Source organism: Actinia tenebrosa, unplaced genomic scaffold (assembly GCF_029948245.1).
Source record: "Actinia tenebrosa isolate PJP-AT-01 unplaced genomic scaffold, QUT_ActTen_1.0 PGA_scaffold2__45_contigs__length_23673736, whole genome shotgun sequence".
NCBI lineage: Eukaryota > Metazoa > Cnidaria > Anthozoa > Actiniaria > Actiniidae > Actinia > Actinia tenebrosa.
This window is the reverse complement of record NW_028292579.1, coordinates 22,335,109-22,356,180: the sequence shown is the minus strand read 5'-3', so window position 1 is coordinate 22,356,180 and position 21,072 is coordinate 22,335,109. Positions and strand designations below refer to the sequence as shown.

Below are 21,072 nucleotides of genomic sequence, written 5' to 3'. Positions count from 1 at the left end.
GCACACACCACGTGCAGTGTCGCATTAGTGAGGGGCAGAGAGGCAGCTGTAGGTGCACACCACCCGTGCTTCCCAATACTGTTACCACTACTAGGAAAGAACATGAAGGTTCATGGTCTCTTGTACAACCACCATTCCAACTCATGTTACTGCTGCTTTTAGGATGACTGCTACATCCACCACCACCATCACTACTACTGCCTTTACTACTGACATTCCTCCTCTGCTACTCTTACATTGACTGCTACAACCACCACCACCAGCACTACTTCCTTGCCAGGGTGTGTGCATCTAACACGTGGTCTCTAACTAATGCACTCTGGGTTGAATCCCATGAGACTCAGTCTATGTCGTATGTGTAGACCTGTTCGTTGATTCTACCCTGTGTTTAAAAGGTTTTTCTTCAGGTTTGATCAATTTTCTTCCTTTCTCAAAAATTAACTTCTTAATTCTAATTCGATCTTTGGGCTTTCACCCTGCTATGATACAACCGTGCTAGCCAAAGCTTAATAGATTAAATTTATTTTAGATTTTGAATTTAGGTTTAGACTTAGACTTTGGGTAAATTATTAGACTGAATATTTTAGACTACTGTTACTCAGGGGCGTAGCCAGAGTTTTGCCTTAGGTGGCCCAAACATCGGTAAGACACGTGAATTTGTCACATGACTACTTAGATATTTAGGTTTATACAGTGTGAGGATGGGGCAAGGGGGCAGGCTATGCCCCTGTCACGATCACTGTCTTATGGATGTGGGTTTGTTATTCATCCTTCTCTCTCCTCTTCCATGTACTCTCCTCCTTCTCTTCCTTTGTTGTTGTTGTTGTTGTTTTTTTTGTTTTGTTTTGTTTTTTTTTGTCGTTGTTTTAAATCATCAATATCAACAATCAAAGATAATGTATTCCTCCTAAAAATTCCCTTTTTATTAGATTTCAATTCAAGGCTGCCCTATTTTCAATTCCTTTTATAGAATCAAAAGGAATGAATAGAATTTGATGACCTGAAAATGAAATTTACTTTTTTGTCGCTAGAAATGGAAAATTGAGTTGTCCAAATGGGAAGGGGAAGGCTCGCATGCAGGTGCAATCTTGTCTTATGACAAAGGAACACCTATTTTACTGCATACTGAAGTGCCTAAGCTAGGTTGCGCAGAAGATACACGAAAAGTGGCCTCGAGATTATGGTTCCCATGTAGGCGGGACTTTCCTCTCGTGTGGAGGTCCCGTAGACAATACTAGATTAATTACATGAAGTGCCTACCCAATTTGACAGTTTAGCCGCTGACTCCAGTAACGCAGTCGAACAATCATGGCGGATGATTTTCGTGCTTTCGTTTAATCTACTGCTACTGATGTAAGTAAAGAATGATCTGGAAATTTGATTTCTTATTTTAGTGACCTGGTATCAATCAAATATAAAAGTACGCCTGATGCTTTGTGGATAGTTTTCGAAATACCAAGGCTAGACTATTATTCTTTGTGATTCTAGTGGGCATGGAGGGCAGGTCACAATTTATTCCCAATCAAAGCTTGGCTCCCAGAAGATAGAGGAGTACTCGGGATTAAAAAGAATCAAAATGAAAAGATCACCTCGATATTAGTAGGCGAAGTTTCAGCTCATAATGTTTACTATAGCAGAAATGGCATTAATATAAATCAAATATTTTATCAAGCATTTGTATGGAAAAAAGTGTTGGCCATAAATGCAAGCTCTTGACAGTCAGCGCATTTTACCATACAATTTATCACTTCTAAATTCAATGATATTTCTCCAGTTCTGCATATTTTGACACCTTTATACCAATAACTGTAATTGTTCTGGACGGACTAGCCTCGTGTTCACGTGGAAGCACAAAACTGCTTTTACATGTAAGAGTCACTAGTCAGTCCAGAACAATAGTTATTCAAATAAGTTGTGGCGTTTTTCCATTAGGTGTATACGATGCCTTAAATCTGTTTTATTATTTCTGCATATATGTTTTTTTTAACTTCTAGACTTCCAAGATAAAGGATTTATGTCAGTAAACTATCCTCAGATCATGATGATAACACCGCATAAAATACACACAAGTGTCTGAGATAGAACATTGTAAAGATATCTGCCAAGACCTTTTGGTTACACCACAGAAAAATATGGTAGCTTCACGTTTGGTGCCCAAGTTTACTTCCCTGTTTAGTAGACAGTCTGCTGCTATCATTGGAATGATTCATGTTGATGCCTTGCCTGGTAAGATAGGTAACCATGGCAACAATGTCAGAGTCTACCCCCTGGCACCTGTCACACTGAAATTCAGTGGAAAATACTTACCTATACTCTTCTGGCCAGCATTGTCTCGGTTTTAACCTTGCCTAAATTACATTTAAGCTTCATCATTATAATGTAGAAAAGTTAAGGTCCACTATTTTCTTATTACTCAATTACAGAGCAATAATACACGGTCTGTGAACGGGTTTTAAACAGGTTTTTTTGCAGATGTCAGCGCGAGGAAATTTCCTCCAATTCCTTTGTGTGGCTCACATCAGTGGTCTTTCACTCGTAAAAATATCCGGCTGTAATATACACAACTAGCAGTGTAATAACCTCTATATAATCCAATATACCTGACAGACAGTGATTTACGCTATTGATGTTTACTTGAAATATGGCAGTATTTCATTTTTTGACTAAGAGAAGGATTTCTTGAACAATATATTTTAGGAACACCAATGAATAAATTACCCATGACTGAGATAGTTGATAAAGCCAAACATGAAGCACTGATCTACAAGAAGGCAGGGCTGGTGAGTATGATGATTAATGACAAGTAGAAGTAGTAGTGCACTCATATAAAATGCCGTACCTCAGCCTGTGGTGTCATGAAAGCCCCAACTTCAAATTCTATGTGTCAAATTGAATCCTATGAGTAAAGTTGTTGGACCTTTTTATGGACCTTTTGTGATTCAATTCTTCTGTGCATAGGGTTTCTTTTCCCACAGTCACAAAGGGATCTTCTTTTGAGAAACCATAGACAACCAACAAGCAACTTTACTTGCCTACACTGCACTGAGATCATGAATTTATCCCAGGATATACCATGGTGAAAGAAACTAAGCAATCTTTTATAGTTACCTGACTACTGCCACAGGATTGACCCAACCTAGACTTTCCCAAAGTTTGCCGCCCTTTGTGTATCTTTACTTTAAACCACAGGATGCTGTCATGGTAGAAAACATGCATGACCTTCCGTATCTCAACCGTCAAGTTGGACCGGAAATTACAGCTGCAATGAGTGTGATCTGCAATGAAGTTAAAAGAGAAGTAGGCAGCACTCCATGTGGGATTCAGATTCTGTCTGGTGCCAACAAGGATGCCTTGGCTGTTGCCAAAGCAACTGGACTTGACTTCATACGAGCAGAAGGGTTTGTGTTTTCTCACATTGGAGATGAAGGACTGGTGAATTCAGATGCTGGAGAACTATTGAGATACAGAATACACATCAATGCTGAAAATGTTTTAGTGTTTACAGATATCAAGAAAAAACACAGGTACAATTATATGTGGTATTGAATAGGGAAATCTACAGGAATATTTTCCACTTTTCATTCATTAATGAATAAGACCAATGTATCTAGAAATTCAGCTCACAGATTCTTGGGAATTTTTACAGTCTTGACTTGCAACATAAAGTCATGAACCCTTCCCCATTCCCCCTTTTCTCCAGATGTTTAATAAAAATTTAAAAAGTACATTGAATTATCATGATACCCTACCCTTCCCAATTCCCCCTTTCCACTTTCCCCCTTCCCCCTTCCCCCTTCCCCCTTCCCCCTTCCCCTTCCCCCTTCCCCCTTCCCCCTTCCCCTTCCCCTTCCCCTTCCCCCTTCACCCTTCTCCCCTTCCCCCTTCCCCCCTTCCGCCTTCTCCCCTTCCCCCCTTCCCCCTTATCCCCTTATCCCCTTGAAACCCTTTCCATAGTGGAAGAGTGTCCCAGAAATGATCCACATAATGCTTCTGGTCTGCAGTTCACATGCCATCACAAATGATGTTGACATCTTGGAAACAGCCAAAGCAGCAGAGTTCTTTCATTCAGATGGGGTTGTTATAACTGGTATCTCTACAGGATCCCCCGCAAGCTACAAGGAGATGTTAGCAGTACATGATGCAGTATCTGTGCCAATAATAATAGGATCTGGGGTGGATATCAGTAACGTGGACCAATATCTAAGTGCTAATGCCATGATAATAGGGTCACATTTCAAGGAAGATGGCCATTGGTCCAAACCTGTCAGTTTTGACAGGGTTAAGAGCTTCATGGCCAAAGTCGAACAAATCAGAAAATAAAAAGTTAAATAAAGCTGCCGACTGTTGAAGTCATGAACTTTTACATGCTCTGCTCTGAGAGTACACGTGGCCCAAGCACCCCGTTTTGGGCAACTTGTAATATTTTGTTTTTCAGGTTTCAATGACTGAACTCGCTAGCGAAATTTCCCAAAAAATAATGGTTAACATGAAATAAATACAATTTATCTTGATCTTGTTGTGCATTTTGTAGTATGTAATTTCCTGATGCTGGAAGTTGATTGCTGCTTCTAGCCTTATTTTCAGTCATTTTTTGATGGAAAACCCTTTCCAGACATCAATGTTTTTTGATGGAACACCCTTTCGAGACACTGAGACATACTGTCAAAAGGGCGGATCCAGCCAAAGTTTTAGGGGGGGGGGGGGGGGGCTAATTTAGTTTCTTCCGTCAATACAAAGGAAAACAATTAAAAAAAGGCATATAATTCTTCAATTTGGGGTTTTTTTTCTGCTGCCTTTGCTTCCCCCCTCCCCCCCTGGATCCGCCCTTGCGTCAGTGTTTGATGGAGAACCCTTTCGACTGGCTTATCAGACACCATTTTAGTCTTGATTTTTTTGATGGAAAACCCTTTCGATTGAGACCTACCAATTTCAAAGTTTTTTCACCTAAAATGGACTTAATCCACCTAGACATATGGCCGTATTAATTCTCGTTCTAAACCATGTGTCATTCTCTTGAGATCGAGTTTAGCTATATTCTTGTGTCTTCTCATGTACAATCGTTAAACAAAGGTACGATACTTTAGTGAACGACACGATGTATGAAATGGGAAAACAGTGAATTACTGGGCATATTGCGTATTTAATAGAAAAGACTTTGAAGATGCCACATAGAAAATTATAGCACCCTCTCCTCAGCTGCGCCCCCGTTATAAACCCATGAAGTTATCATGTTCGAATGGACATGGGTTTCCTGTGGTTACTCATTCCCTCTCGTTCTTAACCTCGTTTTGAAAACAAGATTCTTGAATCAAAATAAAGGATATTGAAAGGTAAGTTGTGCTTTTATTTATTTTATTTTATTTCTACGTTCAGTATTTTCTAGAGATTCATTCTCATTATATAAAGTCTTTAATCTTTCGATTTTTTATTTCCTTTCTTGCCGGATGTTATGATGATAGTTTCGACAAAAGAGATGAATGAAATTCGCGCCTCGAAAAATTCCCGGAAAAATGGACAGTTTTCTCATAAATTATTAAGTCTTGTGTTTTCTTAGTTATGTTTTATAATAATTTCGTTTGTTTATGCTACAAAAAAATTGTGGCACATAAATGTCTGAACCACAAATTCCACACTATTAACTATGTCCCACACTATACTATTGATTATTCAACATACGAAATCATAACTTGATTTTATACAAATTTTATTTAGAGATTCGAAATAAGCTTAGCAGACAAGAGACATTCTCGGACATTCTGTACTTTTCTATATTAATTATAACAGCTTTTTCCTGCACTCTGTAGTACAGTAATACAGTATAGAGGAAGAATGGAAGGAGATGTGTGAGCTGTTAAGGATCAAGAGAGGGAAAAGCTGAATTCCTTTTCGTTTTAGAATTTACATACTTAACCATAAATAGGCATGATTTTCTGCATCCTAGCTACCTCTTGCCACACTTGAAGCATTACTGAGACAAGAGGGACTAATATAAAAGTGCTCAATCTTATGATTGTGGTATTCATTTGTCCAAAATGAGTACGAAGATTATTACTGATCTTCAAGGAGGTCCAGAGGGGCCTACTTTATTTACCCCATAGGCTTCCATTCTTACACACTTGCCTCCAGGTGCTGCATGAAGTAACTGATGCATTCTAAATTAGAAAGGAAAAGATCTTCATTTGTAATTCGTGTGGACTTTGTATCATTTAAATTCTTTGGAAGGCAGGCTGCATGCTTGGATTACATCTTTCTTGAAGGAGAAGTTTTGTCACAAAGTTTTAACTGTTAAATGTACATGCTGTCAGGGGGAACCTCAAAAGTATTTACAGGGCAACATGCAAAAATAATACCAGTGATAAAGTTTTACATACTTTTATGTACAGGCTTTTGTGCCTTAAATTGACCCACTTCGATGTGAAGGTTTTACAACATAAACGTGTACAAGCTTGTTTGGCAGCAAAACACCATGCATAGGAGTATGCAAATAGCAGCAGTAAGGGGGACTCGCGGTCAATGTCAAAGATTTACGGGTTTTACAGGCGGTTTAAGGAAGGCGCCGGCAGCGGGAAATACCCGCGCGACAAGTCCTTACTGCTGCTGTGTTGGGAATTAAAGGGTCGCAAATGAGGGTTAAAATATTCGTTGGATATACGATGCATGAATGTAAAGAGTTTGCTTATGACTTCTGTATAATTTGCCTAAGACCCAAAGTTAACATACCCAAGCCCAAGGGTTTCTGGTGTTGTGGTAAGAAAATGCAAATAGAAGACGACACGTCAGCGCAGTGTTACGAATGTGGTAAGAATATTCGTAATGCCGTACCAAATGCCACCAGAGAGCAGTATTACGCCAATGGAGGTCGTAAGAAAACACCTTATAAGAGAATAAAATACTTCAGGGACTGGATGAGTCATATCCAAGGTTATCGACCGGTATATTTAAACAACGAAGTAAGGAAGAAAATCATAGACCACTTAGAAGAGCCAACCCCGCAAAGTCTACGGAAAACGCTGAAAAAATTAAAACTAGGGAAATATTACAAAGCTATTCCCTATCTTTTGTCTGAAATTACCGGTAAGTCTATTCCTGAGGTTTCTGATATGACAAAAGCCGAGTGGATGTTTTGTCGGCTGGATAAGGATATTCCTTATTATCCTGACGTAATTTACGAAATATTTTACAAAATAGACCCCAACCACCCCCTGTTAGGATGGATTCCGAGAAAATAAAAATGCAAAACTGGCGTTGTCAGAAACCCCACTGGGGAATGCATCGCGCAGAACACCAAGCTATCCCCAGTGGGGTTTTTTGCATTTTGGGCTTACGGGGCTTATTTCATCCCGCGCCAGAGGCCCTCTAGTACATACACATATATCTTTCTTACGACCCACCAGAGGGTGAACTCCGGACTGCGTCCCTGCGTCCCGAGACACCCCCTGACTTTTCCAATCGCGAAACCCCCCATCGCGGGGTTGAATCGCACTTTCTACCCCTCCCCCACGGTTGCTGTGAGTGGGGGAGGCTTTTTTTTTCACTCACAGCAACCGGTCCAAATGCGTCTACAGCGAGGCTCGAACTCGGGACTTTAGGCCTCCCCAGCTCCAAAGTCCACGATCACAAGCGAACGCCAGACACATCTGGACGCTTATGTATGTGAAAATTATTATATTTAATTTGCATATGAACCAGACAGCCGGCGTTCGATATGTAAATAGAATCCTGTCACGATATTTACTGAGCAAGCTTTCTTTGAAGCTCTTCTTTTGCCTCCTGGTAGATCTTTTTGCGAGATTCCTCGGAAAGATCTTTTACGACTGTTTTTTTATTCCTTATGTCCGTCTTTAATTTCTCGTATTTGTCTTCTTCGGTCAGAATAAGCGAGAATTCTACGTCGTCTATCTTTCTGTCACGCAAAGCCTTTGAGACAAGATCGGTAATTGTATTTACTTTAGCCCTTGACAGAGCTATTGTCGTGTCATGCTTGGATATCTTGCTTGACAACTGTTTCATAATACCCGTAGCAACAGCAGAAATAATACCACAGGCTGCCCCAACGCCGGCCAAAGGAACTCCAACGATTATTCCTGGTCCAGTAAGCGAAGTAGCAACGCCGGAGCCCGTTAACACAACAGATATGGATCCTGAAGTTATCGAAATCTTATGTAGCGTACTCCGGGCTCTGACGTATTTCTTCCTAACTTTTTCGTAGTGTTTTGTCTGCCCTTCCAAGTAAGCCAGGATTAAATTTGCTTTATTAAGCCTGAAATTCTCAGCGTTTAGTTCGTTAGGTGTAGTATAGGGAACATCTGGGTACAACTTAGGTGCTGATGGTATAACATCCATTATATATACTAATGTACGACGCTTTTGGGAATGATATTGAGGAGCAGCCACATCATGATAACAGGGACTACTGGAACTGGAGGGCCTTTAGGAAGATGTTTCCACATGCAGACCCTAGTAAGTTCGAAAGGAGACCCGATGGGATTTACTTCAACGGCTCCAGAATGTACAGTAATGAGGATTTGAAACCTACGCCTCAGCTGAAGCATCCTAAGCCTAAACCCGTGCAAGGTTGGTCAAAGGAATTGTTGCTTGGTACCAGTACTTATCCGATACCCGCAGTTACGTTTAATGAACATCCAAGCTTGGGCCTAACGTTGAACATGCGGGTCTCTAACAACCATTCCTTTCCGTTAAAGGTGCGAGATATCTTCAAAAACGTTCCCATTGTTCATACCACCGCTAAGGAATCTCATGAATGGTTAAGTGGTCCTAACATGCGTTATTGGCCGCAGCAACTAAACTTTGCGGTTTGGTGTGCCACTAGCGGCTGTGGTGTAAGTGCAAACTTGATGAAGAATTCAATATTTATGTTTCATTTTCACTTCACGGTTAGAAGAATACTGCATGAGATGGGAGTTACCGCTTTACCAGGAGATGCTGCGTTCTATCCAAGAGATAACAAATACGACGTTCCGGCCTATAACAGGCTTTGTAAGGAGTTCGGTGTTGTAGGGAAGGATTTTAGATGCACTGTCGGTGCTAACAATGGCTTGGGGCATATTTGGGCTTATTGGGGGATTGGTGGACACGAGCTAAGCGATAAGGAAGTTCATGCATTGAATCTACGATGGAACACTGGGTATCATAAAGAAACTCACGACAGTAGCACCTTCTTTGAACCAAATGCTAAGACCACTAAGGAAGTTAGAGACGGACCTCTGTTCAAAGACGAGGGTGGTAAGTATGGTGGAGCTAATCCACTGATTATCAAAATTACCAACGACGAGCAAACGAAGCAATATCTTAATTTCATACCCCCAGAAGGTAAAGGACTAACTAGAGCCGGCCTTGCCCGTTTGAACCGCAGCATAGAAGCTTACGTGTATTCCATTTTGGGAGCCCAAGTAAATACCCGATCTAGCATAATTGGAAATACCGGCGCCGCAGAAGAGACGCGAGCCGAAGCCTTGATTTTATTCGAAAGTTCAATCTTGGAGGGCGACATTAGCAAGGGCGTACAGCGTTACCAACTAGCTATACAAAATTCTAAGGCCCGACTGGACTATGCCGTAGCCCCGGGTTGTTGGTTAATGCCCAGTAATTTATCTATAAATACTGGCTCTGTAGTAGGATACAACAACAAACTTCAACGAGCTACTAAGGATATGAAGTTTGGGGTGAATGACGTGAACTCTGACACTATTAGAAGGCACTTTGTTGAACAGCCTAAAAAAGTGCACCATACGCAACCGCCTAAGAAAGTGCAGCTAACAAAAGAAGTATACCGAGCGCCTAAAAAAGAAGAGGAATATGACCATAACTTACTAAAGGCCGGCTTAGCCGCCGCAGGCGTTGGTCTGAGTTATTATATATGGCGATGAACAACCCCTACGTAGCTGGAGTAGATTGTGTCTATACGACTTACGCAGGCGAGAAAAAATACACCCAAGCATCTTGGGTTGATGTCACGGGCATGTCCGTGGATTTTAACTACTCGGGAAAGAAGTTAATCCTTTGTAGTATTTGCATTGGCACGAGCAGCCACGCCAACGTGGGCTTTAGGTTCCTGGATGAGAATGGCGTACTGCAGCCTATGCGTACGAAAACGAACGACAGGGAGCCTGCGCATTTCTCCGTAGAGCCCAACCCCAGCAGTGCCGAAAATCATTCCGTTTGGACTTTCCACGTGGTTGCTGATTGCCACGGGAAGGTAAAGCTGCAGATAAGAGTAGACGATACGGGGAGCGTTTGCGTAAATAGCATAGAAAATCAGAGAGATACGGTTTATAATCACAAGACCATTAGCACTCTTACGGTAATGAGTCTCTAGAAGGGAATTTATTTCCTGAAATATATGAATCCACACGCGAAGGAAGATTGGTTTCTTCATTATTTGGAGGAAAAGGAATACTTACAACAGCATTGGTATGACACCAGGCTGTGGGTGAAGGTTGGGGGCCTGGGGTTGATCGTGTGTACTATTAGCATTAACACGGGGTATTCGTGCAATGCTGGGTTTAGGATCGTTGATGAGAATAACCATCCATTACTGCCTTACAGAAAAAAAGATAACAATAGGAACCCAGTCCATTTCTCGTCGGAGCCCCCACCGCAAAGCTCAGAGGACATAACGTCGATAACTTTTCATATGATAGCTAATTGCCAGTATGCGAAGCTTCAGGTTCTTCCCAATGACGTTGCCTACCTTCGAATAAATGGCCTTGGTCCTAGTTCCCCTAATGCTGCCTGGTGCCATAAACCCATTTCTACTATGAGTGTGCTGCCGCTAGTTCCGCATTATCAAGGCGGCGCGAATACTATCTTTACTTATCCCCAGTCGAGGACGCCTCGGATGCCCGACGACGATAAGCCACCAGTAATACACAAGGATAAGATCAACCCTTCATCTTCTTCAGGAGTACCACTCCAATAGCTACGACTAATATCCAAATGTTATTCCCCGCGAACTTCAACAGTTCGCCGCCGGCCCTAAGTGCCAAGGAAACAACCGAACCCAGCAGCCCAGGAAGACCGGCTGCCATCTTTTTTCCCAAGTCCGTCAGCCCATTGCCTAATTTCTTTACGCCCGCGCCCGTAGCCTTAAGCGCGCTAAGGATTACGCCTACTACGCTCGAAATAGCAATCGCAAACGCCAGCGGCACGCCATACTTCAAAAGACCTCTTAATACCTTTTCCTTGGTGGTAAGCCCCAACTCCTTTTCCAGGTTGTCCTTTTGCGCCTGTAATTCCGCAAGGCGTACCTCGAGGGCCTCCACTTCCCTTTGAGCTGCTTCCCTTTCCTCTTCGGGACGAGTCTGGTCGTTGATTATTTCCTGCTGCCGCTCTATTTGCCCCTCCAGGTCTTCGATGGCCTGATCTCTTTGCCGGATTTGCTCCTCTTTGGTGTTGATTTCACCAACCAACCGCCGCCTTTCCTCTAAAGAGCCAGCTATGGTAGTTTGTAGGTCCTTAGCGTCGTCTCTTGTTAAGTCCAACTCCTGCAGGGCAAGGTTAAGAGCCCTTTGGGCTTGGTGTCTTTCGCGACGAATTTTGGTTCTTTGTTCTACCAGCTCCCTTATTTCTTGATCTTTGAATTCGACCTCCCTTTTGTGTGCGTCGGCGAGCCGCTGGTTTTGCTTCATGTATTCTTCCTCCCTTTCTTCCAGCGTTTCCCGCAGCGCTTCCGTTGAGGTGCCAGAGCTTTGAGCTTCTTCTAAGTCCCTTTGTGCTTTATCTCTTTCGCGCAGGGTTTTATCCAACTGGTTTCTCATTTCTTTCATTCTTTCATCTTGATGGGCGGACTTCTTCTCAGCATCAGCGAGTAGTTGACCTTGCTTTGCGTACTCTGCGTCTCTTTTTTCTAACTCCCTTTGCAGCTTCTCGGCACGCTTTTCAATTTCAACCCTTTCGGTTAGGGCTCTCAACCTTTCTAGCATGCTTCTAGTAGCCTGCTGAAAGCCTTTTAATCTTAAGACGTCGCCCCTAACGTCACCATTCTCATCAAAGAGGGGTTGCGGTTTCGTCCAGCGGTCTTTGTCGGGAAATCTCAGGTCTTGGACGCTTATTAGGACTTTGTTTCCGCGTTCTGTGAGCCTTACCTCGTCAGCATCAAGGTGGGTGTAGCGCAGCTCTAGCTCCTGCTTTGCCCACTCTACGGTTTCCCGCGCGGCTGCTTCCGGCTCGTCTATGTTTTGAAGCTCTAAGTATTCGGGGATGGGTTTGCTGGGGTTTTTCGACTGCCACATGCGCCTTAGAGCGTTCTTAGCACTTTCCCATCTACTACCATACTTATTCTCTAGGGCTGCGTCGTAAACTAGGGGGTCGGTATCCGCGCCTTTAGTCCATGCGTCGAATTCGTCGTCGTTAATGTCAACTTGACCTTCTTCGGTAAGGGGATCGAAATCCGTTCCTTCTACTTCCATTATATATGATAAGCTCAAAGTTAAACCCCAACGTATTACCTAAGCAGGTTGGCGGACTGAAAGCAGAACGCACCTTTCACCGGGTCACATTCACGCCTTCTAGCGCGAAACCAGGAGAGACGCTGTATGTAGGCGTACCCCGCCTAACGGATAACCTAGTCTTAGTTCCTGGCACCTTGGCGTTAAGGTTCGACCTAGCGGTGCAGTCAAGCCCCACAGACGAAAGGATTATCGTTAACAACGTGGGTCGCAACATTGTTTCTAAGATGCGCGTAAAGTTCGCCGGGAAATCCTTGCTGGACTTAAATAGGTACGATCTGTATACCACGTACAAAGACTTATGGTTAACAGCATTTGACCGCGCGCAAAGGATAGAACAAGGAATTGGTAGTGTCATTCTACGTAAGGTCCGCACACCTACGAAAACGCAACCTACTGACGGCAGCGGAGAAACCGCAGTGGCAGACGCAAAGCGAACAAAGACAGCCTATGGTAGCAAGTATGTCATACCACTGGACTTTGAAGTAATCACGAATCACGGCGCGTATTACCCAAGACAGTTATCCGAGCTACAGTTTGAAGTAACTTTAGCAGATGCTAATAACATTATTGGTGGGCTAAGCATTGCACTTACCACAACAACCCCATACTCTATTACCAACTTAGAGCTACAGTATGAGACCGTGTACAGCGAAGAGCTGGCCCGTAGCGCCGGTATGGAATATAGTGCCGGAAAGGCATTCCTTTACGACCACGTAGTAATGTACAAGACGTTTAGCTTCTTGGATAAGACGGATGAGGTTATCAACCAAAGTATTAACCTCCCCCGAAGAAGTCTCACGGGGCTGATGTTGGTGTTTGCCAAACCCTACGAGGCCGGTAAGCGCGACTCCGAGGCCTTTCACAACCCCAACATTACTAACGTGGGGGTCAACATAAACGGCGTTCCAAACAAGGTTTACTCCCAGGGGATAAAGCCCGCAGACGTGTACAGAGAGGCCATGCGCAAGTTTGGCGACCAAATTAGCCCCGAGGAATTCTTTAAGGATAAGTATGCGCTGTGGATTGATATGCGCACCATTAACGACGAAGACCTGCATGGTCAGGGTTTACGTCTAGTAAATACGCAGGATGGCATAACATTGGAGATCAAGCGCACCAAAAACGCCAGTGCCGGCGACGGCGACAAGATAAACTGCTACGTCTTCGTCGTGTCTGACGCGCAACTGAGCGTGGAAATGAATCAGCTAAAGAGCGTCGCCTACTAGTTTCGTGAACGAAGTGAACGAAAAATTAAAATATTCCTTACGTATAATATGCTTCGCGTATTTCAAAACAACGAAACCAAACTGCAATGCATAGTGCAAGGCGACAAACTGTACTTCAAAGCAAAGGAAGTGGCTTTGGCGTTGGGCTACGTTAACTCTAGGGACGCAGCTAGAGCACACGTCTCAGAGGAAAACAAGGTAACTTTGAGGCACATAAAGGGTGTCAATCTGGCCGACACCCTTAATGCGCAACCGCATTCCGTTTACGTAACAGAAATGGGCCTTTACGAGTTAATATTCGGATCTGAAAAGTCCGCAGCCAAGGAGTTCAGGAAATGGGTGTTGGGCGACGTTCTCCCTACGCTAAGAAAAACAGGTAAATACGAGATCGAAAGGCGGTTTGACGGTCCAAACAAGTTGGTATTCAAAATAGAAAATGAATTTGACCTGCATAAAAAGGTAGTGGACTACATCCGCAGGTTTTACCCCCAAATGCTCGTGACCCCTGGTCTAGGCGAACTGCAGGACGGCGACGGTAAACGCATAAAGTGCTGGCAGAAGGGCTACCAACGCGGTCAGCCCGACCTTCTTATCTTGAATGCGCACGTGCGATACCGTGGATTCTGCATCGAGCTGAAGACTCCAAAAGGCAACGGGGTATTATCCGAGGATCAGCGACTACTCTTACAGAGGTATGAAGAAAACGGTTATAAGGTAATGATTAGCAGCGACTACGACGTCATTTGCAGGGAGATCACGGAGTATGCAGAGCGCCTACGAATTCCTTGCAGGTGGTGCTGTAAGGCCTTCAAGACCTCGGAGACCTTGGCAACGCACTTAAAGATATTCCATATGTATAATGAGCCTGCGGCAAATACATTGGCGAGATCTAATAGAAGGTATTGCGTATGAAATAAAAAATTATGTCGTCTTCGAGGATATCAACCGCTTGCGGCTGGTCCTCAAAGACAGTGACGGCATAGAGTATTCCCTGTGGGCGCCTGATAGGGTCAGGTACGTCATACAGGGCGAGGAATTCACCCATCTGCGCTCGCATGGTAAGAAGAATGGGAGGTGGGAGTTCGACATTGAAAGGAGGGTCACTCCATCTCCTCTTTGTAGTTAAGCGCGTCTGCTAAAGTCCGCTGCGCTTTAGGATCCGCGGAGCACCAATGCCCCACAAAGGATCCTTCGGGGAATACCTTGCCACAATGAAGGCAGGTGTATTTTTTCTCCTCACGAATTGCGGGGGTTTCAGGGATTATGCAGTCGCTTGGTAGTTCGCATGTAATACAGTCCATATATTGAAAGGGCGATTAGGAATCCTCCTAAGAAGGCGGCTGCGTAGGCTAGCATATACCTTTAAAAGGGGTCCTTATTTTTATTGTTGTTTTGTTAAATGTTGATCCCTAACAAACAACAAGAAAAATAAGATCAGGATTTGAGACTCTTTGCACAAACCCTGCTTTACTATTAAAGGCCCCAAGAAATGCTATTGCGTATCATATATTTCAAAGAGTGTCTCAGAATGTTGACAATAAGGTTAAATCTTTGTTAAGACACCCCGGAAACTATTTCAAAGAGTGTCTCAGAATGTTGACGTTTAGGTTAAATCTTTGTTAAGACAGTTGAAGATATGTTCCTCTTCTCTAACACAACCACAACGATCGCACTCCTGCCTCCAATACTCCCTTTTAGTCCACGGAACGCCTTCGGCGCGTTCAAAAGAGGGGAAAGTACGGACTATCTTCTTATGGTAATCTATGCGATTCCTTAAGTAATCCTCTTTATGCGGGCAGCGACACATCAAATCCGCACATTGGTAGCAATCCACGCCTTCCAAGTCGTAAGCGCGGGAGAGAAACCTATAATTCACTTCATGCGTTCTCCGGTGCGTCTGTAAACGTTGACGACTACTAAGTATCTTATTACAGAAACTACACTGTCTGGTTCGATTACAGACGCCCCTTTTCAGATGCTGCTGCATTTCGAAGGGGTTGTGGAATTCCTTATTACAGTCCTTACAAAGCCCACAAATGCGTTTATCCTGATGTTGTTGCATCTTTTGAACGGTGCTGAATTCCTTACCGCAATCCTTACAAACCTTACTAATTGGCTTCTTCGTGCAAACTCCATGCCGAACATGGTATTGCAGTCTTTGTTTGGTGCTGAACACCTTTTTACACATCAAACAGTCCATATATACTTAACAGTATCTTAGCCTCCATTTAACATCCTTAACAAAGATTTAACCTAAACGTCAACATTCTGAGACACTTTTTAAATAGTTTCCACATATACTTAACAAAGATTTAACCTTATTGTCAACATTCTGAGGCATTTTTTGGAATAGCTTATGGGCGACTTAACAAAGATTTAACCTTATTGTTAACATTCTAAGACACTTTTTAAATAGTTTCCAGGCATCCTTAACAAAGATTTAACCTTATTGTTAACATTCTAAGACACTTTTTAAATAGTTTCCAGGCATCCTTAACAAAGATTTAACCTTATTGTTAACATTCTACGGGGGATATCGCATGAAGTCCTTAACGGACTCCTTAGCCCACGTTGTCATCGTCAAGAGCGCACCAAACCGTTCTGCGCGCTTCAGGCCGCACATTTCGTCGTACAACTCCTGCACGCGCTCTTTTAACCGGTCTATCTCCTCCCTTTGCATTTCTATGGTGTCTCTTTTATCTTTTGCGTCGGCGACAATTCTTTGCACTGCTTCCACTGGCTCCATATATACCAGCAAATAAATTTGCTTCTAGTTCCCTTCGAAAGAAGGGATATAATGAACCCAGATCACATGCCTTGTAACGCTCTGATAGTAGGACCCACCGGCTGCGGAAAGACCCAATTCGTCGTGGAGCAGCTATTAGGACCCTTTAGATACCGATTTGACTACATAGTGCTTTTATGCCCCACCTACGTGAATAACCGCACCTGGACGGGCATAGGAGTGAAAGATGACGACTTCTTCGTAGATATCTTAGACCCTAACGAGTTATCCAGCCATTTGAAGTTCTGGCATAAGCAATTCCCTAAAGATACACAGACTTTACTCATATTGGATGACATTGCCTGTGGGGACGACGTAAAAAGACGCACTTCCGAGCTCGTTAAACTCGCCTTCAGCGGTAGGCATGACAATATCAGCGTTTGGTTGCTTTCCCAGCAGCTTACCAGTGTCTCTAAACCCTTCAGGGAAAACATAGGTTCACTTGTCGTATTTTATACGCCGAGCAAGTCTGACCTGGAAACCATTTTAAGCGACTACGGCGGTGAGATATCCAAGGAACAGCTGCACGAATACATGCGGCATTTGAAGACGCACCAACATTCCAAGATGATCTTCTCTTTAAGGTTTCCGTATTCCATAAAGATCTGCGGTCTTTGATTCCTAATGTATATGGAGATTGAGCAGCTCTTAGATGAAGTCCCCACGCAGTTAGACGAAAGTAACCTTAAGGAACAACTCAACATCCTTGTGTCATCTGGGAAGTGCAAAGAAATGATAGGCAAGGAACTTACCCATGAGCAGGTTAATAAGTTGTCAGAAGAGGAGGTTAAGAAGTTCCATAAAAGGTATGAGGCCGCCCTTGCAAGTAAGACCACGGACGCCGTCGCAGACTCCGCTATCCGACTTGCAACTAAATTGCTTGGACTTGCGCTGCCCATAGACGACGTGGAGCAACTACGGAAGGACATAAGCGAGGACTATGTTATCGCCCAAGAACTTAAGATAACCTGCGGGTGGTTGTCTTTGAAGTGCGGTAAGTTAATGGCAGTCGCCTCTGCGGCACTTCACGTAGCTCAGCACGTCGACTTGAAGGAGGTACTGGTGTCTTGGAAGGACTTCAAGAAGGACAGAGAAGTCGAAAAGGTCTTCCAGGCGGCACTTGCTGAGGTACCTGATCAAGTCGCCTCAAGTACTTAGTCAAGTCGTCCCTAAGTACTTGGTCAGGTCGCGCCCAGGTTATTTCCAAGTCGTCCTTAAGTACTTACTTAAGTCATTCTCAAGTACTTATCAAGTCCTTCAAGTCCTTAGATATAAATGAGTGAACCAGAGTCGAAGGTAGAGCAGCCCCAAGAGGAGCAGAAAATTACCAAGGCTAAATCTCCAGGCAGAGTCGCCGCCGGAAAGAAGCTCGCGGAGATGAACAGGAAGAACAAAGCAAAGAAAGAAGAAAAGGTGGAGGAAAAAGAAGAGGAATCCTTTATTAATCCTGGGTACGTCATCGGCGCGTTAGGAGTTGCTATAGCAGCAGGCAGCCTCTACTTACAATGGTGGGCTACGAAGCCAAAAGTAGAACCCCCAACATATCACACACCCGTGCACGCACCTGTGGAACCGCCTGTTAGAAAAAGTAAGATCCCTGAAATGGAGTAACCTTCTCGCTTTGTAATATAATGTCAACCAAATTAATTGACGCCGTCCAAGAAGCTGCTATCACAACCTCCATCATCGCCGGTATTGGCTGGGTAGGTAAGAAAGTCCTAAAGGAGGACCTTACTGAGGACCCAAGTAAAAACCTGAGTAACTTTGCTAAGATGACCGCTGCCGTATGCGGGGCTATCATGCTAAGAAATTACCTACAGAAGGAAAAGTACCTCCCTACGACGTAACTCATGAAAATCCCTGTGATTTTCTAATATATAATGGCTAGCGTGGTCGCAGGTGGAGTTATTGCAGCTTTAGCATTCACTGGAGCTAATTATGGTGGTCAATATTTGGATAGATTAGTTAGAGGTGATCGCAGCGGAGATTTAGCCGCCGAAAGGAAGAGACACGACTTAGCGCTGGAGAAATATCAAAGGGACGTGGCGGCTTGGAATGAAAAAAGACAAGCTTACAGGGATTGGTTGGACAAGAACTACCAAGACAAGATGCAGGCGGATAAGAACTTCGAAAATACAGACTATGCCTTTAAACTTTATGCGCAAGCACACCCCGCGGCATCGATGGGATTGAGAAAGCCCCAGTTCAAGAATTACTACCAGCCTTCTAAGAAACAAAAAGATAGTGAGCTGGTCTTTGTAGGAGTCGCAGGGCTGGCGGGAGGCGTGGCTTTGGCGTATTTAGTCTAAGCTTGGCGCTTTGGCGCCTAGAATATAATGATCGTCTTTTTGGAAAGCGACAAGAATGACTTTACCACTTACTTGAATCCTCCCATCAAAGCCCATAAGGTTAGGCTGGTTAGTTGTTCTTTGTACAATTCTTGGTATAATTTAGTCAATGCCTTGGTCACCGTACTTAAGGCACCCGGCAAATATCAAGGCGAAATGCTACCCGATGGACATTACACGCCAATCACCCTTGCCAAGGAGCTCGCCAAGCGCGGTTATACGCTCACCACGGGGTTGCCGCACGAAATGACCCTCAAACATAATATGCCAAACTATTCAGTAACTTTTGGAAAGTCTGACCCATTGGGATCTTTATTATGTGCCTCGGGCAAAACAATTACCAACACGGCCATACCTGTGAAATGGAAAGTCGCATCCTCTTACGAAGTCTATTGCGACTTGGTTCATAGTTACAACAATGGAGAAAAGTCTTCTCTTATGTCCAAGTTTCTGCCCAAAGGTAATCCATTTGACCCAGTAGAATACACTCCCATTTCTTTGAGCTATGACTTGTCTAATTTGGTAGAAAGCATAAACATCACCATTAAAGTGGGCGGAAAGACGGTGGATTTCAACGGGCGAAAGATCAATCTCGTTTTGGAATTCATATAATGGGCCGCGTAGAGGACAAACTCAAAAGGATTTACTATGGGCCTGAAGGCTATTGGAAAGGAGCGTCGGCCATCAAGAAACTCGCGACCGCGGCCAGGGTATCAGAAGAAACGGCTAAGAACTGGCTAAGAAAACAAACCCTCTGGCAGGTTTATCTTCCCGTGCCCAAGTACATTCCCAGGCCCAGCTTTACCGTAAATACCCCTAATGAAGTTCATCAGGCGGATTTGCTTTTCTTACCGCACGACAAGGTGAGAAGAAAGACCTATAGGTACGCTTTGACCGTAGTTGATATCGCAAGCAGATACAAGGACGCCGAACCCATAACCAGCAAGGATTCTGGGGAAGTCGCAGAAGCCCTAGGTAGGATTTATAAGCGCGTCTTGAAATGGCCTAAGCTGCTGCAAGTGGATGCGGGGACAGAGTTCATGGGCGTGGTTACTAAGACCCTGAAAGACCACGACACTAAGATTAGGAGAGCCGAAGCTGAGTACCACAGGGGTCAGAGCATCGTTGAAAGATTCAATAAGACCCTGGCCGAGCGTCTCTTTGAATACCAGTATTGGAAAGAGCTGGAAGATCCCTCCAAACGCAACAGGGAATGGACTCAGAGGCTCCCCCAGGTCATCGCGGCTTTGAACAACGAGGCGGCCAGGGCTACGGGAATAAAACCCAGGGATGCTATGAAAAAGAAACACGTGGAACACAAGTCCTACGTCAGAAGTTCAAGGGCGGTCGGACTGAAGGAAAAAAAGCTACCCCGCAACATAGTGGTCAGATACCTCTATCAGCCGGGGGAACTCGAAGGTGGCAGTAAGAGAGCCACGGATCCTAACTGGTCTTTGGAAACGTATGAGATTTCGAAGTCCGTCACCAAGGAAGGGCAGCCCGTGTTGTATTACCTAAATGGCCCAAGTCGCGGATTCGTCAAAGAAGAACTGCTCATAGTCCCCAAAGACTCAGAGTAGTGCTAGCTGCCCTTCAAAGTAGCGCAGCACCACGCGCCCGATTGCACTCTAGGCATGTCAGTCTTACGTTGCCTCTGCAATGGCCGCGTTTGTTATTTATGCGATCCACGGAGAACTGCTGATCGTCATTTGGGTCAAACCTCCATAGTAGTGGTATGTTACACTTGGCACACCTTGCCCCTTTCTTATAGACGTCGTCCACGCATAAGTCAAAGACATGACCCTTCTCTTCGTCATGGCGCTTGTAGCGAAGGAGTTTCTTAGCAATGTTCTCTTTGGCTACGTCCTCTGGCGTCTTATCGTAGCGCAGTTGCGGACCCCAGGCTCTTTTTAACTGTTTGGCATACTCCACACGACTTACGGCGGTGTAGATAAGGTTGCTCCAACACAGCCGCTGGTCTATGATCCACAGCGTTTCTCTTATGGTAAGCCCTTGCGCGCTGTGGACTGTCATGCAATAGCCCAAGCGCCAATCTGGATGGGAGGTTATTTTTTCCACCTTTTCTATGGGTACCCAGGCTTTGTCATGCGTTACCGCGTTCTGCAGTTGGATGTCGGTACCAGGTACCCAGACGTCTCTTTTTTGCATGCGGGTGTCGTGGGGTTTGTAGCAAACAGGTACGAGATGCGTAGGGAAGCGCTCTCGGTGTATATTTAGCAAAT

The 21,072-nt window shown here is 44.2% G+C and overlaps 2 protein-coding genes across 2 annotated transcripts in view; both read left to right on the top strand.

The window, feature by feature from the left end:
• The first annotated feature begins 1,277 nt into the window (after positions 1-1,277).
• On the top strand, positions 1,278-4,511 carry LOC116299483 (uncharacterized protein F13E9.13, mitochondrial). Its single transcript, XM_089034707.1, has 5 exons — positions 1,278-1,353; positions 1,995-2,226; positions 2,698-2,780; positions 3,190-3,524; positions 4,002-4,511. Exons 2-5 carry the CDS (start codon positions 2,133-2,135, stop codon positions 4,318-4,320), a joined length of 831 nt encoding a protein of 276 aa, XP_088890833.1. The 5' UTR covers positions 1,278-1,353; positions 1,995-2,132; the 3' UTR covers positions 4,321-4,511.
• Positions 4,512-5,302: 791 nt separating this feature from the next.
• LOC116300682 (uncharacterized protein F13E9.13, mitochondrial-like) overlaps positions 5,303-21,072 on the top strand; it is a 47,697-nt gene continuing 31,927 nt past the window's right edge. The window contains exon 1 of the mRNA XM_089034410.1: positions 5,303-5,330. The gene's annotated coding sequence lies outside the window, so the exon portion shown is untranslated. The remainder of the gene's footprint in view (positions 5,331-21,072) is intronic.